At 48.8% G+C, this 19004-nt stretch overlaps 1 protein-coding gene and 1 pseudogene across 1 annotated transcript; both read left to right on the top strand.

Annotated features, from left to right (window-relative positions):
- The first annotated feature begins 1554 nt into the window (after positions 1-1554).
- LOC142410426 (ubiquilin-1 pseudogene) lies at positions 1555-3333 on the top strand (annotated as a pseudogene).
- A 6537-nt stretch (positions 3334-9870) lies between these two features.
- On the top strand, positions 9871-10830 carry LOC142405067 (olfactory receptor 52B2-like). Its single transcript, XM_075492057.1, has one exon. It carries the CDS (start codon positions 9871-9873, stop codon positions 10828-10830), a length of 960 nt encoding a protein of 319 aa, XP_075348172.1.
- The last annotated feature ends 8174 nt before the right edge of the window (positions 10831-19004 follow it).

Below are 19004 nucleotides of genomic sequence, written 5' to 3'. Positions count from 1 at the left end.
GTCCTTCAGGGAGTTACCATGTAGCATGATTAGCAGATATGAAATAAGCAAATGGATCAGAAGATTTTTGATGAAAAGAAAACTTTTGTAATTTAGAAAATTAATATCAACATCAAATAACCTGAAAGCTATGAAAAAAGGCTACACAAAGGAAGCTGCTGTTCTGGTATGCACCTGGATTTTTATATTGGCTCCATGAAAGTAGTCTTTGAATTTTGCAGATGAAGAAATTGAGCACCAACCTCGGGACTGTGAAAAATTTTTCCAAGCATCACACAAACAAGAAATAAAACATGGGATGCTAAGACAAATTTACCTCCTTTTGGCTTTGTTTTGAAACAAACATCAGCTTTCTCAGCTGGGTGAAGGAGAGATTTGTTCTGCTAACGGCGCTGGAGTGTGTTTGCTTTGTGAACATAGAATTAAATGTGGATGCTGTTTTAACACAGGATGTTGTTTTAACACACCACAAGGATGGTGCAAAGTGTCTTGAAATTGCACAGCTTGCATAACCCTTACCCGGGAACATCTGCACTGTGGCAATCTTGGGGATAAAACTAAGGTAAGCTCTGAGTGGTGGTGTTTCCTGGTTGAAAAGGTGAGGGTGCTCCTGTGCTCGGGCTGAAGAAGGGGGATATTTCCTTCTCAGACAGCTGAGATCAAGGGGGTGAGGGAGGTGGCAGGCACGGAGACTGCACTGCTAGGAGCCTGCGAGAGGAGAGGGCTGACCCTGGGTGTGGGTGCGCAGGGCCGGCAGCAAAACCACAAAAGGACCCGAAGGCTGATGGGCACGGGATGCCGAAGGCTGGTGGGCACAGGATGCCGAAGGCTGGTGGGCACGGGATGCCGAAGGCTGATGGGCACGGGATGCCGAAGGCTGGTGGGCACGGGATGCGAAGCTTCAGGGTTCTTTGCATCCCTGAAGCAAACCTGGCAGGAGGGGCTTGTTCAATGAAACAGGGGAGCAAGGTCCGGAGCAGAGAGGGTGGGTGCCTGGCAGCTTTGCAGTGGGGTTGGCGATGCCAGCCTGCAAGCGGCCGCGTGTGGCGTTCGTCTCAAATGGAAATGGTCCTGGAGTCCCCTGAGCCCGGGTTTTCCCATGTCGTGGTCTTCCCTGTGCCCCAGGGACTAGGTTAGCTGGGGACCATGGAGGCAAGGAAGCCCAAGCTCAGCTCCAAGGGAGGTGCCCCCTGTCCAGGCCATTGCTGCTCAGTCTGACATCAGTGGTGATGTCATAGCACAGGGACAGCTGCATGGCAATTCTATGTGGGCAGGAGGCCACAGCAGGACAAGGAACATGGGGGGACTGCTCGGGTGGTGAGCGAGCGGAGCAGCTGTGCAACATCTGGCTGGTATGTGCGTTCGGTCTGCACTGTGGGGAGAGGCGGTCCTTGTCCCTGTGTCACTGCTCCCTCCCGGCAGCTGTCACCATATCAGGGGCAACAGCCACTCCCCTGTTTCAGCTGGTGGCCGTTGCCCCCTCGTGCTTCCCACCTTCTGCCAACACCTTTGCTTTTCAACAGACCAAAGCGCAGTCCTGGTCTCGGAGCCACCATGTCCGAAAGCAAAGGGGCAGCGGAGACTAGTCAACCTGTTGTCACTGTGGGTTCCTCAAATATCATAAAAGTGACTGTGAAGACCCTCAAGCAGAAAGAGCAGTTTGAGGTTGCTCAGAGCAGCACCATCCAGGAGTTTAAGGAAGAAGTTGCCAAGCGTTTCAAAACACCCCCGGATCTGCTGGTCCTGATATTTGCTGGGAAAGTCCTCAGGGATCAAGATACTTTGAGCCAGCATGGAGTTCACAGTGGGGTCAGCATCCACGTGGTCATCAGGTCCCCAAAGAGACCACAGGACGGCCTGGCCGATCAAGGTAGAGCGACCCCTCTCATGCAACCTCCCAGCCACAGTAATTCCAATTTATTCTACTTGGGAAGCAGAGCTGATCTGCAAAACCCATGCTTGATCCATCATAACTTGTTTGAGCTGTTGACGTCCAGCCAGGACATAGTGGCCCAGACCATGGAGGACCTCTTGTCTAGGATCCTCAGTTCAGGCCTGGATCTGAACACCATCAACAACAATGCATTTTTACTAGGGTTCCTCCTTGGGGTGACAGGCGTACATCTCCTAGGCCTGGACTCAGCAGACATGTTGGACTTGGCGAGTAGCATTCAAGAACAAGATGTGTCCATGCACAGCTTGATAAGCGAGATGGTGCAGAGCACCTTTGTGCAGAACATCCTTGACAATACCGATCTTGTCAGGGATCTCATCATGTCCAACCCTCAGATGCAGCAGCTGGCTGAAGAAAATCCCGAGATCGGTCAGATTCTCACCAACCCACATACTATCAGGGAAATATTAGAGGCCTCCAGCAGTCCTGCCATAATGCAAGAGATGATAAGGAACCACGATGTGGCCATGAACAACCTTGAAAGCATCCCTGGTGGGTACAGAGCTCTGGAGCAGCTGTACAGGGAAATCGAGGAGCCCATCTTGGATGCTGTGCAGGCACAGCTGGGCAACAACCCCTTTGCTTCCTTAGACAGTAACCCACCCCTGAGTGGAGCCAGGCTACCAGCCCATACTGAAAACCGGAGGCCATTACCCAACCCTTGGGCTCCGCAGTCCGACAGAGTCAGTGATAATGCAGATGACTACGATGGCCAATTTGCCAGTAGCAGTGCAGGCGACAGGTTTGCCTCGCTGAGTTTGGGTCCTGCAGCAGGTCCAGTGGTACCCAACTCAGGGGAGGTTCAGAGCATGGTTCAGCAACTGACAGGAAACCCAGAACTCATGCACAACCTGGAGAGTGCACTAACAAACCCCGACAGCCCAGCACAAATGCTGCTGAATAGCGCTCGTATATCAAGCGATGGAAATTCTCCCCCACAAGATCAATGGGCACAGCAGCTGCCACCGGAGATGGAGAACGCTGAGATTTCGTCCTTGCTGAGAAACCCCAGAGCACTGCAGGCATTGCTACAGATCCAGCTGGGGTTGCAGACCCTTTCAATAGAAGTACCAGATTTTATACTTAGTTTGGAGGACTTGCATGTGGAGCTGGATCTGGAAAGCATGGACGACTCGGCACAAAGCAGTAAGTCTGAGGATGATGCGGTTTTGGTGTCAGACGAGGATGAAGGAGAAGGTCAGATGGAGATGGATGAGCAGGCGCCACAGACCAGATTTAAGAGACAAATGGAGCAGCTCAGTGCCATGGGCTTCCAGGACCAAAGCGCAAACTTGCAGGCACTCATTGATGCAGAAGGAGACATCAGTGCAGCAGCGGAGATACTGGCAAAAGCACCACCATCAAAGAAGATACCCTAACTGGTTTGTCCAAATGAACCAGTTGTAGTACCTCATTTGTTGATGGTTGTAATTCAGTGTCATCACACACTAAAAGCAGCAGGGTGCATATTAAGAAGTTGTGTGCTGTAGCATTCTTCCATGCATGAGAATTAATTTCCTCTTGGCTGCAAGGATTTCTTGCATTCAAAAGCAATAGACATGAGGACCTTTCTGTGTTGTGAAACTGTGAGGGCAGGCCCTACCTGAATGTGGTGCTACCCCTTTACAGATAGAGTCTGTAATCCAGGTGTGTATGCAGGGAAAAAACATGCCAAGAAAAGACACCAGAGAGGGAAAATATGCCTTTTTACAGATTAGGAACTGAGAGACAGAGATACTGAAGACCAGATGATAAATGAGCTTGGCTCCCATTTGGACTCCAAAACAAACAGTGGCACAGCTGCTTTTTTTTTAAAATCTGGCCCTACAGAAGAGAGGCAGGAAGTATCTGAGCCATCTAACTCCTGTCACTGCGGGCATCAGCCTTTCCTCAACTGAGCACATGCTGTTTTGAAAGTTAATCTGTCATTTCTGCCACTGCTTCTCCTATGGGAGTGAAGTCCATGAGGGCTATGGTAACCATCAGTGATGGCTGTAAGTCAGATTTTCATCCTGAATATGTTCACAGTTGGTTTTTACCCACCTACTGTTGCACTGAAGTTTTCATGCACCGGTTCTCCCATTAGCAAATCCTAAACCCTTTGTGCTTTGCTCAGTGTCACACATGGGACCAGGGGTTAAGGCATCTTCTCCAGACCCTTCCTCAGGACCAGAGCTGAGCGTCTTTGCAAGTCTTGTCCCCTTTGCTTTGCTGTGTGTGAGTCTGAGGCTGTGAATGGGGTTGTGCCACATGCAGCCATAATGCTCTTCAAAGCCTTGTCTCCGTAACACAAGCTGTGGTAACTGATTGGGAGCTTTAGGCATCCAAGGTTTGCTGCTGCAGACCTGCCCATAATGTCTCAAAGCCATGTCCTGGCCAGCCCTGCTGCTGCTGCAGGGGAGATGGAGCAGCTGGGGCTGGCTGTGCTCCTCTGGACCTTCTTCCCTTCTCCCAGCCCTGCCTGGTGTGAACAAGGTCAGGATCAGCCCAGACCCCTTTCCTTTGGCCCCTCCGTACAGTGTTCTACCGGTCCCATCACGTGCCTCCCTTCCTGCTCCTCACCTGTCCTGCCTGTCCTGCCTGTCCTCTGCCCGGCCACCCAAGCTCTGAGCCTCCTTCTTGCTGCTCTGGGTTTCCCACTCGTTTCTTCTGCAAGCATTTTCTCTCCCAGCATCCTTCCCTTACAGTATGTCCAGTGAGAGGTTTTCTACCTGTTTCTTTCACCTCCTCCTCCACCTGCCCCATTTATGGTTCTTCAGCCATTCTTCTTATGCCAATTTCAGACTTTTTGTGTCCTATTTCTCCTTGCTATTTTGTCTTGTTCCTTCTTTCTCTCCACGCCCTCTTTTTTCACCTCTCTGGAGGTGACTGGAGGATTGGTCCTGGGGAGATGGGTTGGTGCTCAATAGACTGTGGCTGGAAAACACCCCTCTCTCACGGCAGACCTCATGTGTGACTATGCACGTGCCAGAAGCCGTGCTTTGTCTGAGCTGCTGGGATAAAGCTAATTCCCTACGACAGCATTAGCCTCTGGCAGCAATTGACAAGCGGATCTTGGTCGTGTCCTCTGCTTTCTGATGGACAAAAGCTTCAGCCCTGCCCTCGACCCTCGGCCACAGGAACGTTGTTTATCTCGGGGGTGGTGATCACAGGTTTGTTGGGGTCTCCATGCAGCAGCCATGGCCTGAAGAGCGTGTTAGCTGCACCAAGTCAAGACTTTGCAAACTTCCCTGGTGGTTAAAGCTGCCACTGATGCTTCAGGATCGTGCTGCTGTGAAATGCCTCTGCTTGGGGCCGTGCTTGAAGACTCACATAACAGCTGCCCGTGAAGTCATGAGAGGCTGAACATGTGTGCAAGGCCTATGTGACCTGTGCTGGGCTGTTTGTCCAGGGCTGATGCTGGAGTGAGACAGGTGTGGGTGGTAGACACCGAAATGTAAGGATCGAGATGCGAGTTGTGCATCCAGCCTCCTGCTGCAGCCAGTGGAGATCTTGGCATGACTCCGTTCTCATGTGGAGGAGCCCAGCACCACCAGAGATGCCCCTGGGCATCTGAGACATCCACATGGGGCTGGCAGATGTGACACAGGACCTACAAGACACCTATGTCCCTCTACATCAGTGGCTGGAGGTGAGGAGGAATAGAATAGGGCATCTCAGAAAGTGCGTTAGAAGTCGATGGAGCATTTACACACAAAAGATTGGTGGAACAAAGTATTTCTTTAAAATGCTTGTGTTTCAAATTCAAGCAGTTTTAAGGTTTCAGTTACAAAAAAGTGCTAAAATAATTTGCCACTTAACACATTTTTACTTTTTTTTCTTATAAATATTTTGGTAAACCTGGGAGGAACTCATGACACATGAAGAAATCACTGAATGTAGATATTTTTTTCCCACAAAAATGACCTCCTGACTTTGCTCAGCTTCTGTATGGGATTTTTGGTGTGATTTGGCAGTTGCTGGAGGACTGTGGTCCCTTGCAGTCTCTGTAGTGGGGAGCGTAAGGACCGTTTGTGCTTGCAGGACAGCATGAGCTCTGCCACTGCTTTCACGTCCTTCTCTCTTCTCCTTGTCCATGGAGGCAGCTGGGCTGATTGATAAACTTCAGCTATCTATCTCATTAGCAAGCTGGTCCTCACCCCTGGGAGCTGGGCTTTTTTAAAGGTGCCTGGGCACCTGAAGACATGGGTGCACCACTGGGAGCCTGGCAGGCACAGAATAGCCTGTGTCCGGGATGCTCACCACCGTCCGAATCAGCGGGCTGATCCAGCCCTGGGCACCGCCAGCTCCTGCGCCCAGGGACCATTTGAGAGTTTGCTGGCGGAAACCTCCCTGGGAAATGCTGTACCACCCATTCGTACAGATGGCTGAGCTTCGGTGCCCACCCGCGTTCCCTGGCACTGGCTCCTTCCCTGGCACAGGCAGCAGCAGTGGACAATTCCAGGCACACATCTCCAGCCTGGCCAGGACAATGAATATCATCTGCCCAGTGTCACCCTTGATAGCAGTAACTGTGCTTTTCTAGGTCCCTGAAGCAGTGATGCCACTGCAGCACGGATCCAGCCATGCTGCGGCTCTCTCGGCCACTTGTGCTGGCCCTGAGCTCTGACACGGCCAGGCATCACATCTTATTTTGTGTTGCCTGCACTGCCTGCATTGCCTGCAATCCTAAACAAGACACAGCATGGTGGGACTTGTGCCTTGGGGGTTGTATCTGTGTCGAATGCTGTACTCCACAATTGCTCTTTTGGAATTGTTTTTTTTTATGGTCAAAATCTTCCTGTGTTTCTTCAGGTGTGGGTGTGCTGCTGAGCCTGTGACATCCACAGCTGCCTCTGCTTGGAGGCTAATTTGTACTGAGATGATTCAGCCTACAGAAAATAGTTCCTGCAGACTAATGTGTTTCTAACTCTATGTATGGTGAGATTCCCGAGGGGCCGAAGGGAGGGGTGGTCACCGACTGACCTGGGAGCTGTGGGCAGTGTCCTCCGTTCATTCAAGGAGGGCTCCTGAGCCCCGAACTCTTCCTCCCATCCCCTAGAGGAGCACAGCCCACAGGTTGCCTCTCTCATTGCTATGGGGAAACGCTTCCAAATTTCTTTTATTGCATTAATCACCAAGAGTGTTATGCGTCAAGCTCAATAATCTATTCAAAATGGATTGCTATTTATACATATGTGCTAAGGTATTTGCAAAAGTGATTGCATTGAGTTTGTACGTCTGGATGCTCGGCACTTTTGATAAGTCAGACCACTTTTTTTAGGACTCATCATGCCTGTTTTTCCAAAGCTTGACTGTGTCTTGCCACAACCTGCAGCTACATCACATCAATCCAACCAGGGCCCCAAGGACAGGAGACGCAAAGCAGCGCAGGTATAATTGCGTGCTTGGTGGGAAGGGAGGCAGGGCAGACACAGAGCCACGCGTTAGGGACCTGCAAATGCGTCTGCAGAGAGCAACACGCTTATAACGTGTGTGGTGCGAAGGTGGGACTGGAGGAGTGGGGGGACGACATCCCAGGGCACGTCTCCTCAGCTGCAGGGCACTTACGGAGCTGCTGAGCAGGGCACGGTGCTTCCTCCGTCCTCTGGGATCCTGCAGAGAGGTACAACGGCCCCCACCGCCCCCAGCTCCGGCACCGCAGCCCCTGCCCGGAGCGCAGCCAGGGACCCACGTTCCTCTTAAGGTCAGGGATCTGGTGAGCTGTTTGCATTGTACGTTTGGGGCCAGAAGGATCTCTAGGATGTTGACTCTGGGGCAGAGATGCCAACTTCCTGATTAACAATAATCATGTGAAGAGCCTTCCCTCCCCTGCCCGTGAGATCAGCCGCTCTCTAACTGAGATTATGTGTTTTTGAGAGCTGGGGGTGCTGAGTTAAAGAAGACAGGGCAGCACGAGCAGGCAGGAGTAAACCACGCACGGGGCGATGCCCACGAAGGCAACGCCAGCACGGGCTGCCCCGGCTGGTGCCTGCGCCTCGCCTGCCCAGCCGCAGCATCCCACATCTCGCTCCCGCGCGAGAGCTGCCGGCGCGCTCAGGCCATGCGAGAGAAATACTGGCATTGTTTTCATTCTCTTGTTAGGAGACAATGAATCACCAATGAAACCTTTCTCTCCCACCCCGTTTTTGTTTCCCTAACCTCTCTCCTGAAGGCTGATTACTTGTGGGGGAGGCTGCCCCACGGATGGCGGCGAGGGGGGCTCCGTCCCCTCTCCCTCCGCAGCACCGGGAAGCCGCATCCTCGACCAGAGCCCTTGTGCTGGGTGCTGGGGATGTGCGGGGCAAACCAGAGGTGCCTGCAGCTAGAGCCTTCTCCAGTGATGCCAAGAGACTGCTGCAGACCTTCTTGTAATCCTTAGGCAGCTCTGCAGGAATGTGATTGTTTCCTAGGTTATAGCTTTTAGTTTAAATTAGGATTAAAATATTTTAGGAAAGAAGAATCCAAAGCACTGCTCAGGGGTAGCTGTAGGAGATGCATCCTTAGAGCTGTATCTGTGTACATACAGTCTTACAGTGGCCATTAGATCATGGAGGAAGGGGTTTAATGCTGAGAGGTTCCTCTGGTGCAGAGCTCCTGGTTGCACTGAGATTCCCACCTGCAGGTGCAGTAGATCCTTGTTTATTTGCAGTTTAACATTTGCATTTTGCAAGAGATGACTAGCTTTTGGTATGGCAGCACATAATATATATGCTATCAGCGTTAATAATATTTTGTCTGTTAATACATCACATATTTTTATTTCATGCAATATTTATACCAAATTGTTTTAAATCATTTACAGAATTAGATAGTTATTATTTTGACTAATTTTATTTTTAAAGACAGTCCACTGTCATGTTTTGTTTCTATCGAGCAGGCTTCTTGGACTTTCTTGGTTCAGGATATTTTAGATGTGAAATGTGTCTCTCTCTCACTGACTGTGAACAGGGAATCAAATCTGTTGTTTAAAATACAATTGCTTTCTCATTCATGGAGTCGGTATTTTGGTATGCAGCAACCTCACGTTTTCATTTTTAAGTACTTGCATCACTTTTTCATCTTGGCTGCGTTATGGGTAATTCCTGTTTTGAGTTTTGATATTTAAGAGCTGACTGTTACTGCAGAAGCTCCTGCAAAAAAAGTCACGTCCCATTTTTAACGTGTGTGAGTCTGGGTCTGATCCAGCCTCCAGTGCTCTTCAGACCTCTCCAGGGCAGCAGTGCATCCCTTTCTTTGGCTGGTGGGGGAACTCCATCTCACACAGGTTTTCCCCTGACATCTCACAAAGGTCTTTCCAAGTGCCTGGTTAAATTTTATTTCTGCTAGATTTGCACTGAAAAAGAGGTGCAAAGCAAGTCGAACTGGGTCCCAGAACCAAAAGGAAAGGAAGAGAGAAGTTTCGAGATAAGGAAGGAACATGGGCAGCCAACTTCAAACCTGGAGCTAATTTTGTTCTCTAACCTAGTGTGAGTCCAGGTACCTTAAAACTCCCAGTTATCCCCTCTGCAGTTCCTGATGTCTGGGAACATCTTGTGCATCCCTGCAAACACTTGACCTTTCCTCTCTCGTTGCCCGACTGCTTCCTTCTACTCTGGACTTAGAGAACATCAGCTTAAGGTATTTGTGCAATAAGGGTTGATTCTGTCTCCATTCACTCTGGTCTAAGTGGAAGTACTTGGAAGAAAAATACACTTACATCGTGCTAAAATCAAGTGAGGAGAAAATTTGGACATTGCTGTTTACACATAATAGAAGTATAAGTACACACTGCAATACATTGCAGACCACGGGTCTTCATAATTTGGGTTCCTACCTCTGGCTGTGGCTATTAGCAGATCAGAGAAGGTGATAAAAGGTATTTGGTAGTGATGGAAGAGCTTAAGCATCTAAAATAACACTCTGCAGTGTCTTCTGCCTTTGCTTCCAGGTGACACATGCCACCACTCAACCTTACCAGCTTGACGCCAGCAACATTCATCCTGGCTGGCATCCCAGGCATGGAGAAGTCGCACATCTGGATCTCGATCCCGTTCTGCTCCATGTATCTGGCAGCCCTGCTAGGAAATGGTGTCGTGTTGTTTGTCATAAGGACAGAACGTAGCCTCCACCAGCCCGTGTACCTCTTCCTATCCATGCTGGCCATCGCTGACCTGATGCTGTCGACCACGACTCTGCCCAAGATGCTGGCTCTGTTCTGGTTCAGCGCCGGGGAGATTTCCTTCGGCGCCTGCCTGACCCAGATGTTCTTCTTGCATTTCAGCTTCTCGGCAGAGTCGGTGATCCTGCTGGCCATGGCGTTTGATCGGTTTGTTGCCATCTGTTACCCCCTACGGTACGCGGCAGTGCTGACCCAGTCAGCCATTGTGAAAACGGGGCTGGTGGCTTTGCTGAGAAGTTTCTGCATCATTTTCCCATGTATATTTCTTTTGAAAAGGCTGCCGTTCTGCGGGCACAATGTCATCCTGCACACCTACTGTGAGCACATGGGCATCGCCCGGCTGGCCTGTGCTGACATCTCCATCAATATCTTGTATGGCCTCGCCGTGCCTTTTGCAGCAATAGTGGTAGATGTTGTACTCATTGCTGTCTCCTATGTCTTAATTCTTCTGGCATTATTCAGACTCCCTTCCAGGACTGCCCGTCACAAGGCTTTCAACACCTGTGTCTCTCATGTCTGTGTTATATTACTTTTCTATATTCCTGCTTTTTTCACTGTTTTAACACACCGCTTTGGTCGGGAAATCCCCCACCACGTCCACATTCTGCTGGCCAACCTCTACGTGCTCTTCCCCCCACTGCTGAACCCTGTCGTGTATGGTGTGCGGACACAACAGATAAAAGAGAAGGTTGTGAAAGTGTTCATCTGCCCCAAGAGTCATTTTCTGCAAGAATAAGAGTGAGATGTTGCTATCAGAAAGTGACGAACACCTCGGTGGGACTCCAAGCTCCCCACCCTAAATGCTCTCTTTGCACTGTTTCAGGCAACATGCCTAAGTCTTCCGCTGTCACAGAACACCCAACATCCCCCCATCACTTTACCCAACAGTTTGTAGAAAATGTGAGACAAAGACAAAAGTCAGGCTCTCTAATTGGCGGTGGAAGGAGAGTGATCAAAGAAATGAGAACCTACCCCAGCTATGTCACTTGTGGGAAATCCCCTACAAGGCGGAGGCAGGTGGCTTTCACTGTAGTGTGACAATAAATCTACATCTCAGCCGTTTTCTCTGGAGTCGGGTGAAAAGACATGTAATGAACTTGTTCTTCGGAATCACAGGTGTGTAATGGAGTTCATTTTAGGAATTGCTTCTTTATTAAAATTCATGTTATTGAAAAAGTCTCCCAAAGGAATAACACAGAAATAAAAGCAAGTGTTGCACGTTAGCATGCATGGGGTCTGTTTATTCCTTAACTATATTATTTGACCATGCTTTGAGTAAACACATAGGTGAAAAACTGTTCCCAAAAGAACACCTGAAAATTTATTTTTTAATAAGATAGGTTATAATAGAGGAGGGGAGTGCTTCAGAGGCATCCGATCAGGCATCCCAGCTGTACCTTTGGCTCCAGAAGTGTCAGTCTCTGCTCAGGCAAACCCTCCCAGTGCTCTGCGTGTCCTGTCCTCACAGACCCCAAAAAGCTGCCCCTATGAGAAAGCCGCTGCCTCTGCCCTTTTTAAAGAGAAGCTGAGAGCTCAGTGACGGAGAGAGCAAGACGGAAAGAGACGATGAGGTGGGATCACAGCTGCAGAGAAGGATAAGCTGCTTTCTTGCACGGGGAAGGCGCAGGAGGGCGATGGTCCTCGGCCCTGGGGCTGCACCTGCGGGACGGTGGCAGCACCTCCTGCGGGGCTGGAAGAGGGAAACGCAGCCAGGCCAGCGGGGAACGGCTCCTCCTTTCCGCCCCTCCCAGCTGTGTCCGTGGCCAGGGGTGAACAGCCTGGCGAGGCCACCGAGGTACCCGACACCCTCCCTGTGGCTAAAAATGAGCCGCTTGAAAACTTCACCCCGATAGAGGATCCTTTCCAGATGTTTGTTGCTACCCAGATGTTTTTGCTGATGCCCAAACCCCACCAGCACCTCAGGGAGCTCTGTGCTGGGCATTCATTTCAGCGTACAGCTGCCAGAGCAGGGAGCCAGTGGAAGTCTCAGTGCTGCAGGGATGTGTCCTGCCTTTGGTGGTATGTGCCGTCACCCCTGGCACTCAATGTACGCCAAAGTCCTGTTTTCAGGTTAGCGGTGTATGTGCTAAAATGGGAACAGGACACATGGACCACATCATGACAAGACACGAAACGCGTGTGCAAAACTGTCCTGGAAAACCTTTGCCTCCTGCAACCAAGCACCATTCCTCTAGTGAGACGTTAGCACGAACCTTCCCAGCAGCACCGAACTTCATCTTCCCGAAAACACAGTGTGTCTGATGGTGTTGTGCCAAATTCTTTGGGGCCAAACCTCACTTTACCTTTTCTTGTCAATCAAACCGCAAACCTTGCTGCCATCAGCGGAGTGAAGCCAGTCACCAGACAAATGCGTCCCCAAGTCCCTCGCTGTGTCAGAAGCACATCAGTGAGTGAGCGTGGGCGAGACGCTTTTGACAGGCTGAGGGTAAAGCATAACCACGCTGGGATGACTGGGTGTCTGGCAGTGACGCTGCGAAACTGAGTCCTGCAGCCAGCAAACAATGCACCAGCAGCAGCAAAGAAGAGCTACACATACCAATGAGAATGGGGACGGTAATTTCAAACTATTTGAAAGGATGATGGACATCTTCTATGGGCCACAGATCTTCCATTTCAGGAATGAATAATGATGTATTCATAGGTTAGAGAAAACTCTGGCATCTAGAAAGTAGAGATTAACTAAGCATTGAAACAAATTATTGTTATCAAATCCTAAAAATATTCTTGCTTCAGAGTGGCTGCTTTCCTGGGGTAGCCGGCCAAGAGCTTAAAAATCTCTTGGGCATCACTTTGCAACAGCAACTGGAGGAATCAGAGCAACGTGTTCCTCAAAGCCGAGCTGCAGACTTGGACAAAGGCTGCAGAGCATCTCGGAGCAGCCTTGTGCAGCGAGTTGTATGACTGATTACATTTACTGTCAGCTCTTTTGTTGCTAAAATGCCCTTTTCATTTGAGTTCCTATATCTAAAAATAGCAAAAAAATATTTAATGCTATTCTAAGGTGGAACATAATAGTTTTCTTTCAGTAGTTTGACTTCATTTCTTGTTACTCAGAGATAATGCATGGGATTGTTATTTAATGGAGAAATTATAGGTAAAAAATACGACCCATGTTACTTGTTTAAGGCTGGCTGTTAGGAATCAGAAAGCTGATGCTTGGCTCCAAGTCAGAGGAGGTTCCAGTAGCACGTGCATGTAGAATTTATTGTTATCTCTACAGCAACATGTATTTAATTCATCATCACTTTATTGTCCATTTCACAGTAGCAACTTAATGTTGCAGTAGAAATCATGGCTGTATTGTCCAGACTACGATACAGTCGCCTAACAAGAGACCCAGAGGCTTTTTAGTCTCTATGAACCTGCCAGTTTATGAAGACAGAAGGAAAGAAGTGTTATTTATTCTCTTTTTGAGCAGCAAAGATAGGCTAAGTGATTCCCCTAAGGTATATCAAGCCTCCCTTCAGAAAGCTAAATAGGATTAAGGTCTTTCATGCTAAGGTCTCTTTTTCTAAGCCGGTGCTGCTCACGCTGCCCCACTCTCCCTTCCAGCTCTGCTCTTGCCGAATTCAACAGCAAACCTCCCGCCGACGCCTCTGCGCCAGCAAGGAGTGCCACACCATCCCCCACGGCACGGCCGTGACGGGCTGAGGGTGCAGAAAAGATTTGTACGCCAAAGTCCTGTTTTCAGGTTTAGCGGCATATGTGCTAAAATGGGAACATGACATGTGGACTGCATCACAAAAGGACATGAAACGTGTGTGCAAAACTGTCCTGGAAACCTCCTTGCCTCCTTCAACCAAGCTCCATTCCTCTAGTGAGACGTTAGCACGAACCTTCCCAGCAGCACCAACTTCATCTTCCTGAGAAAACAGTGTGTCTGATGGTGTTGTGCCAAATTCTTTTGGGCCAAACCTCACCTTACCTTTTCTTGTCATTCACTATATACATTTTTCTTTTTTTTATGCAGAAAGTCATATGAAAAATGTGTATTTTTAACTTTTAACTGCCCTTAGCTTGAAACTGATAATGATTACAAGCTTAAATACCCATAAAGAGTATGTTTGCCTGAAGAAGCAGTCTCATTCAAGCATTGCTTAAGATGCAGTAAGAATAATTTTGCCATTCCTCCTAATCTTCTACTAATACACAGGGCCGATGGCACAAAGTGTGCTGCAAATCAGAAATCTGAAAAGGCAGAGTCAGGCTAGTTCAAAGGGGAATGTGACAGCCTGTGGCTAAGGCTGCTGTCTCCATGGCTTGTAAAGGAGCTATTTTGTTTTGCTGCTTGAGCATCTGCCACTGTGTTGGAACCACAGAAATATCTCAGGCCATCTTTCAGCCCTTACTGCCACTGGTTCGTCTGAAATGGAGAAGAGAATGATGATGTGTGACTCCTTGAGCATCCCCATCTCCTCAGTGGGGTTTGGGTGGAGAGAGGCTACCCAGAGCTGTTTGTGACTGCCACTAGCAAAACTGCCAAGGGAAGCTTGGTTAGAAACATGCCAGGCTTCAGTTTTGACAGATGAAGCCACGTTGCCCTTCTGGATATCTTTAGGATATATATCTTGGTGTAACACCCCCCCCCCCCGGCTGACCTAAAGAACGAAGTTGCTCATGGAATTGCAGTTACGGGCAGGAAGGGGAAAAGGAGGCAAAATATAAAATACTGGTAAGATTCAGACATGGCCTTGAAGTACATGGGTGTGGGCAGGAGGCTGAGGATGGGAACATGGGGTGGTGAGAGCCGTGTCTTCAGAGACGGTTCTTAGATCCTCTGAAGGTGTTTGTGCAGGCCAGCATGGCGATACCTGCAAGGTTGTCCTATGAGTGGTGGATCACACGGGACCTGCAGGACTGCGTCCACTCCAGCTTCAGGTCAGGAGCAGAAACCCTGACACTGGATAATCCCATTTTGGTTCTCTCTGGCATGGCCAGGATGGGGCATAGCTCATGTGAGGACTGAAAGCCATGGCCAACGGTGCCTGAGCAGCTGTCACGACCTAAAGGGTCATGCTCACATCAGCAGCGTTAGGGATGACACAGGAGGAATGCTGGTCCTGGAGAGAGAAAGTGCTGGACAACATCTCCCCAGGGCTGAACTGAGCCCTCCATTAGCAGCTTGGCCGGTACCAGACTTTGTCCTGGCTTTAGAGGCGTTGCGTTGTTGCAGAAGGTCTAGACAGAGTGTCTGCAAATACCAGCTCCATCCTGAGTGTATATTTGATTTGCACATCGCACACTTGGAGCGTTTTCTTCCATTGCTCTTGCCAGTGAGTTTTTTTATGGTCAGTTTCTGCTAATATTGGTTTCCTATCAATAAAAGCATGACATTTATTGCTATTACAGAATAAGCTAGAGCTTTCTCCTCTATTTGAGAATACTGATGTTAATTTTTTGCTAGCACCTGTGGTGCATAAACTATTGTTTTCAATTTTAGCAGTACAAAGACAACTGTGGATTATTTAGTTTTGCTTCACAGTTATGGCACCTCCCAGAATTTCCTTCCATCAGCTCCTTCAGTTTAACTTGTGTCTTGGCCGTCCTTTCTCAGCAATTCTTGGAGGTTACTTCTTCCATTACGCTCAATTCCCTACATAGTTCACCTCTCCAAAAGGCCTTTTGTGTCTGCTTCTTGAGTTTTGGAGTAAGCAAGCGTTACTTCAACCTTGATGGGACGACCTAGCTGCACACTTTATTTCTTAATTTTACTCCTCTTATTCACATTGTTACCTATATATATTGTTTGCATAAAATTATTCATGAGCAATTTGCTGTAATGTTAACACTTTCAGCCAGCTCTTCCCTGTTGCTGGGGTTGGGACCAGGAAGACCAGTGATGGAGAGCGTCCTTCCCTCTGCTCAGCACTGGTGAGGCCACACCTGGAGTACTGTGTCCAGTTCTGGGCTTCCCAGTACAAGAGAGGTATGGACATACTGGACTGAGTCCAGCTAAGGACCACCAAGATGATGAAGGGACTGGAACATCTCTCCTGTGAGGAGAGGCTGAGGGAGCTGGGACTGTTCAGCCTGGAGAGGAGAGGGCTTGGGGGAATTTTATCAATGTGTATAAATACCTGGTAGAAGGGAATGAAGGTGAGGGCACCAGACTCTTTCCAGTGGTGTCCAGTGATAGAATAGGAGGTAATGGGCACAAATTGAAATACAGGAAATTCCTTTTAAACACAAGTAAACACCTTTTTACTGTGAGGGTTGTCAAGCACTGGCACAGGTTGCCCAGGGAGGTTGTGGAGTCTCCATCCTTGGAGATGTTCAAAAGCCGTCTGGACATGGCCCTGGGCAACTGCTCTGGGTGGCCCTGCTTGAGCAGGGAGTTGGCCCAGATGACTTCCAGAGGTCCCTGCCAGACTCAGGCAGTCTGAAGCTGTGACGCACTTGCCTCCGACACCCCCAGAGTGGATCAGACAACTGGCGGTCAGCGGCCGTATACAAAATAGAAAAGACCAAAACCGCAGCTAATGTAGATTGACTTAGATCCTCAAAAGTCTCTGAAGGCACCTCAGACCTTGGCTGTTGAAGAAAGATATCTAAAGAGCCTTTAAACTGCACCTGTTCTGCTGCCTGGGTCTTGCTTCACTACACAGAAACGCTTTTTTTCTGAAAATTTTCTACGGCACAAGGTATAGTCAGTGCTAAACAAGTGGTTGAGAAACCATCTAAATCCAGCAGCTGCTCTGCCTTAAGCCTGATCTGCTGTAATGAAAACTGCCCCCAAACTCTTGTTTTAGCACTTAATACCTTTCTTTTCTGTTGGTGCAGATCTTGACATTCCTTGTCTGGCTACGTATCCCAGATTTCAACACATAATTAAAAAAGAAACTGCCTCAGTTCCCAAACCAATTAAGTCTCACTTGGCTCCTAACCTTGCAAAATTGCTGTGAAGATGATCCAGCACAGTCACAAAAGCTGCCAGGGAGAACGAAACTAGTGGTACAACACTCAGCAAACAGCACATTTACAGCATTGTCACTGGTTCCCTCATAAAACAGAGATGATGCATTTCCTTTTGCCAGGAATCACTGATTCTGTATAGTTTTGAGGTAGAAAACAAATCTAAGTTTGGCTTTGGTTTCCAATGTTTGAATTGCATTAGGTCAAACTAGTAATTGTGGTTTAATTTATACTGAAAATTCTGCATGTCTGCGATCTTCATATAAAACACAATGATCTCTTTGCAGGTACGTGTGGGCTGATATTTTGTGTGTCCTGTCCTGAACATTGCTCCTTCAGAGAATGATAAAGGAGCAATTTTTCTGGATGGCTGGAGAATTGAATAAACAACACTTTGCTGATCAATAAACCCCTTTAAATTCAGCTGGTGAACCTGCGGCAGTCTAATTGCTAGCAGATACAGCCGTGTCACTGACCAAACAGCCTCTGCAGAAATGTTCAGGAGCAATGATTTATTGCGTTTTCTGAGTGAGTGAGGTATGCGGATGGCCTGGCGGGTCTCACCAGCAGGATCCCACTGAGCCTGGACCTACGGATCAACTGTATGAAACGTCACTGGGGTCCCTGGGTCACCAGCACTGCTTCAGCAAATTAAGGCAAATCCGCTTCCACCTCAACCCTACTAGTGGCTGGAATCAATAGAGGTCAAAACTGAGGTGAAATCAAACCCTGGGCCTTAATTTGCAATGCTGTTGACACCAAGAAACACCAGTCCCCGCTCCCTCGGTGCGGTGCGTAGCTCCTGCTCACCCAGGCGCCTGCTAAACTGGAATAGGTCCTGAGCCAACACTAAGACAAATGATGCCCTGTTTCTGCTTAGTCCATAGTTACTTTCTATAGTAGTTACGTGTAGACGTGTTTCAGTTTACACGTGTCATGCAGCATACTTCTGCTCACAGCTCTGGGCCGTGTCTAACCAAAGCCAGGTTTACATCAGTCTGGCTTGGCTGTGGAAATCGGACAGTTTAGCCCTGGCAGTGCCTGCCTCTGGCTCAGGCCATCTTCCAGGGCACACACAGGGCAGGCAACATCGGAACAGGCTGCTCGGAAAGCGATGCTGCAAACGGAAGTGCTTATAAAGAGAAGAATATGATTTTGTTTTGTTATCTCCATTAGTTTTGTCTAGGACTTGAAAGACTCAAGATATACCAGTCGCAGAGGCTCTGTGCCTCTATACCAATTGCGAGAGGCTCATTTTGGGGACAGACTTTTTAGCGGGGCCTGTAGCGATAGGACAAGGGGTAATGGTTTTAAACTAAAGGAAGGTAGATTCAGACTAGGTATAAGGAAGAAATGTTTTACATTGAGGGTGGTGAAACACTGGCCCAGGTTGCCCAGAGAGGTGGTAGCTGCCCCATCCCTGGACACATCCAAGGCCAGGTTGGACGGGGCTCTGAGCAACCTGATCTGGTTGAAGATGGCCCTGGTCACTGCAGGGGGGCTGGACGAGATGGCCTTCAAAGGTCCCTTCCAACCCAAACTATTCTATGATTCTATGATTCTAAAGACTGTGGTGGTGTTTGGCTCAGCTGGAGAGCTCTCAACATCATGGTCCCACCAGACCACTCTGCTGTCTCCTGGGTTTTACTAGAATAGAATAGAATAGAGTATTTAGTTGGAAGGGACCTACAATGATCGTCTAGTCCAACTGGCTGGCCAATTCAGGGCTGACCAAAATTTAAAGCATGTTGTTAAGGGCATTGTCCAAATGCCTCTTAAACATGGACAGGCTTGGGGCATTGGCCACCTCTCTGGGAAGCCTGTTCCAGTGTTTGACCACCGTCTTGGTAAATAAATACTTCCTAATGTCCAGTCTAAACTTCCCCTGCTGCAGCTTTGGACCATTCACTAGCGCACTGGGAAACCAACATGTCTCTTCTCTGGGACACAGCTCAGGAAGAACCACTTGGCTCACTG

Source organism: Mycteria americana, chromosome 1, assembly GCF_035582795.1.
Source record: "Mycteria americana isolate JAX WOST 10 ecotype Jacksonville Zoo and Gardens chromosome 1, USCA_MyAme_1.0, whole genome shotgun sequence".
In the NCBI taxonomy this organism is placed as follows: Eukaryota; Metazoa; Chordata; class Aves; order Ciconiiformes; family Ciconiidae; genus Mycteria; species Mycteria americana.
Note: the sequence above shows the minus strand (reverse complement) of the source record. Positions and strands in the feature narration are given on the sequence as shown.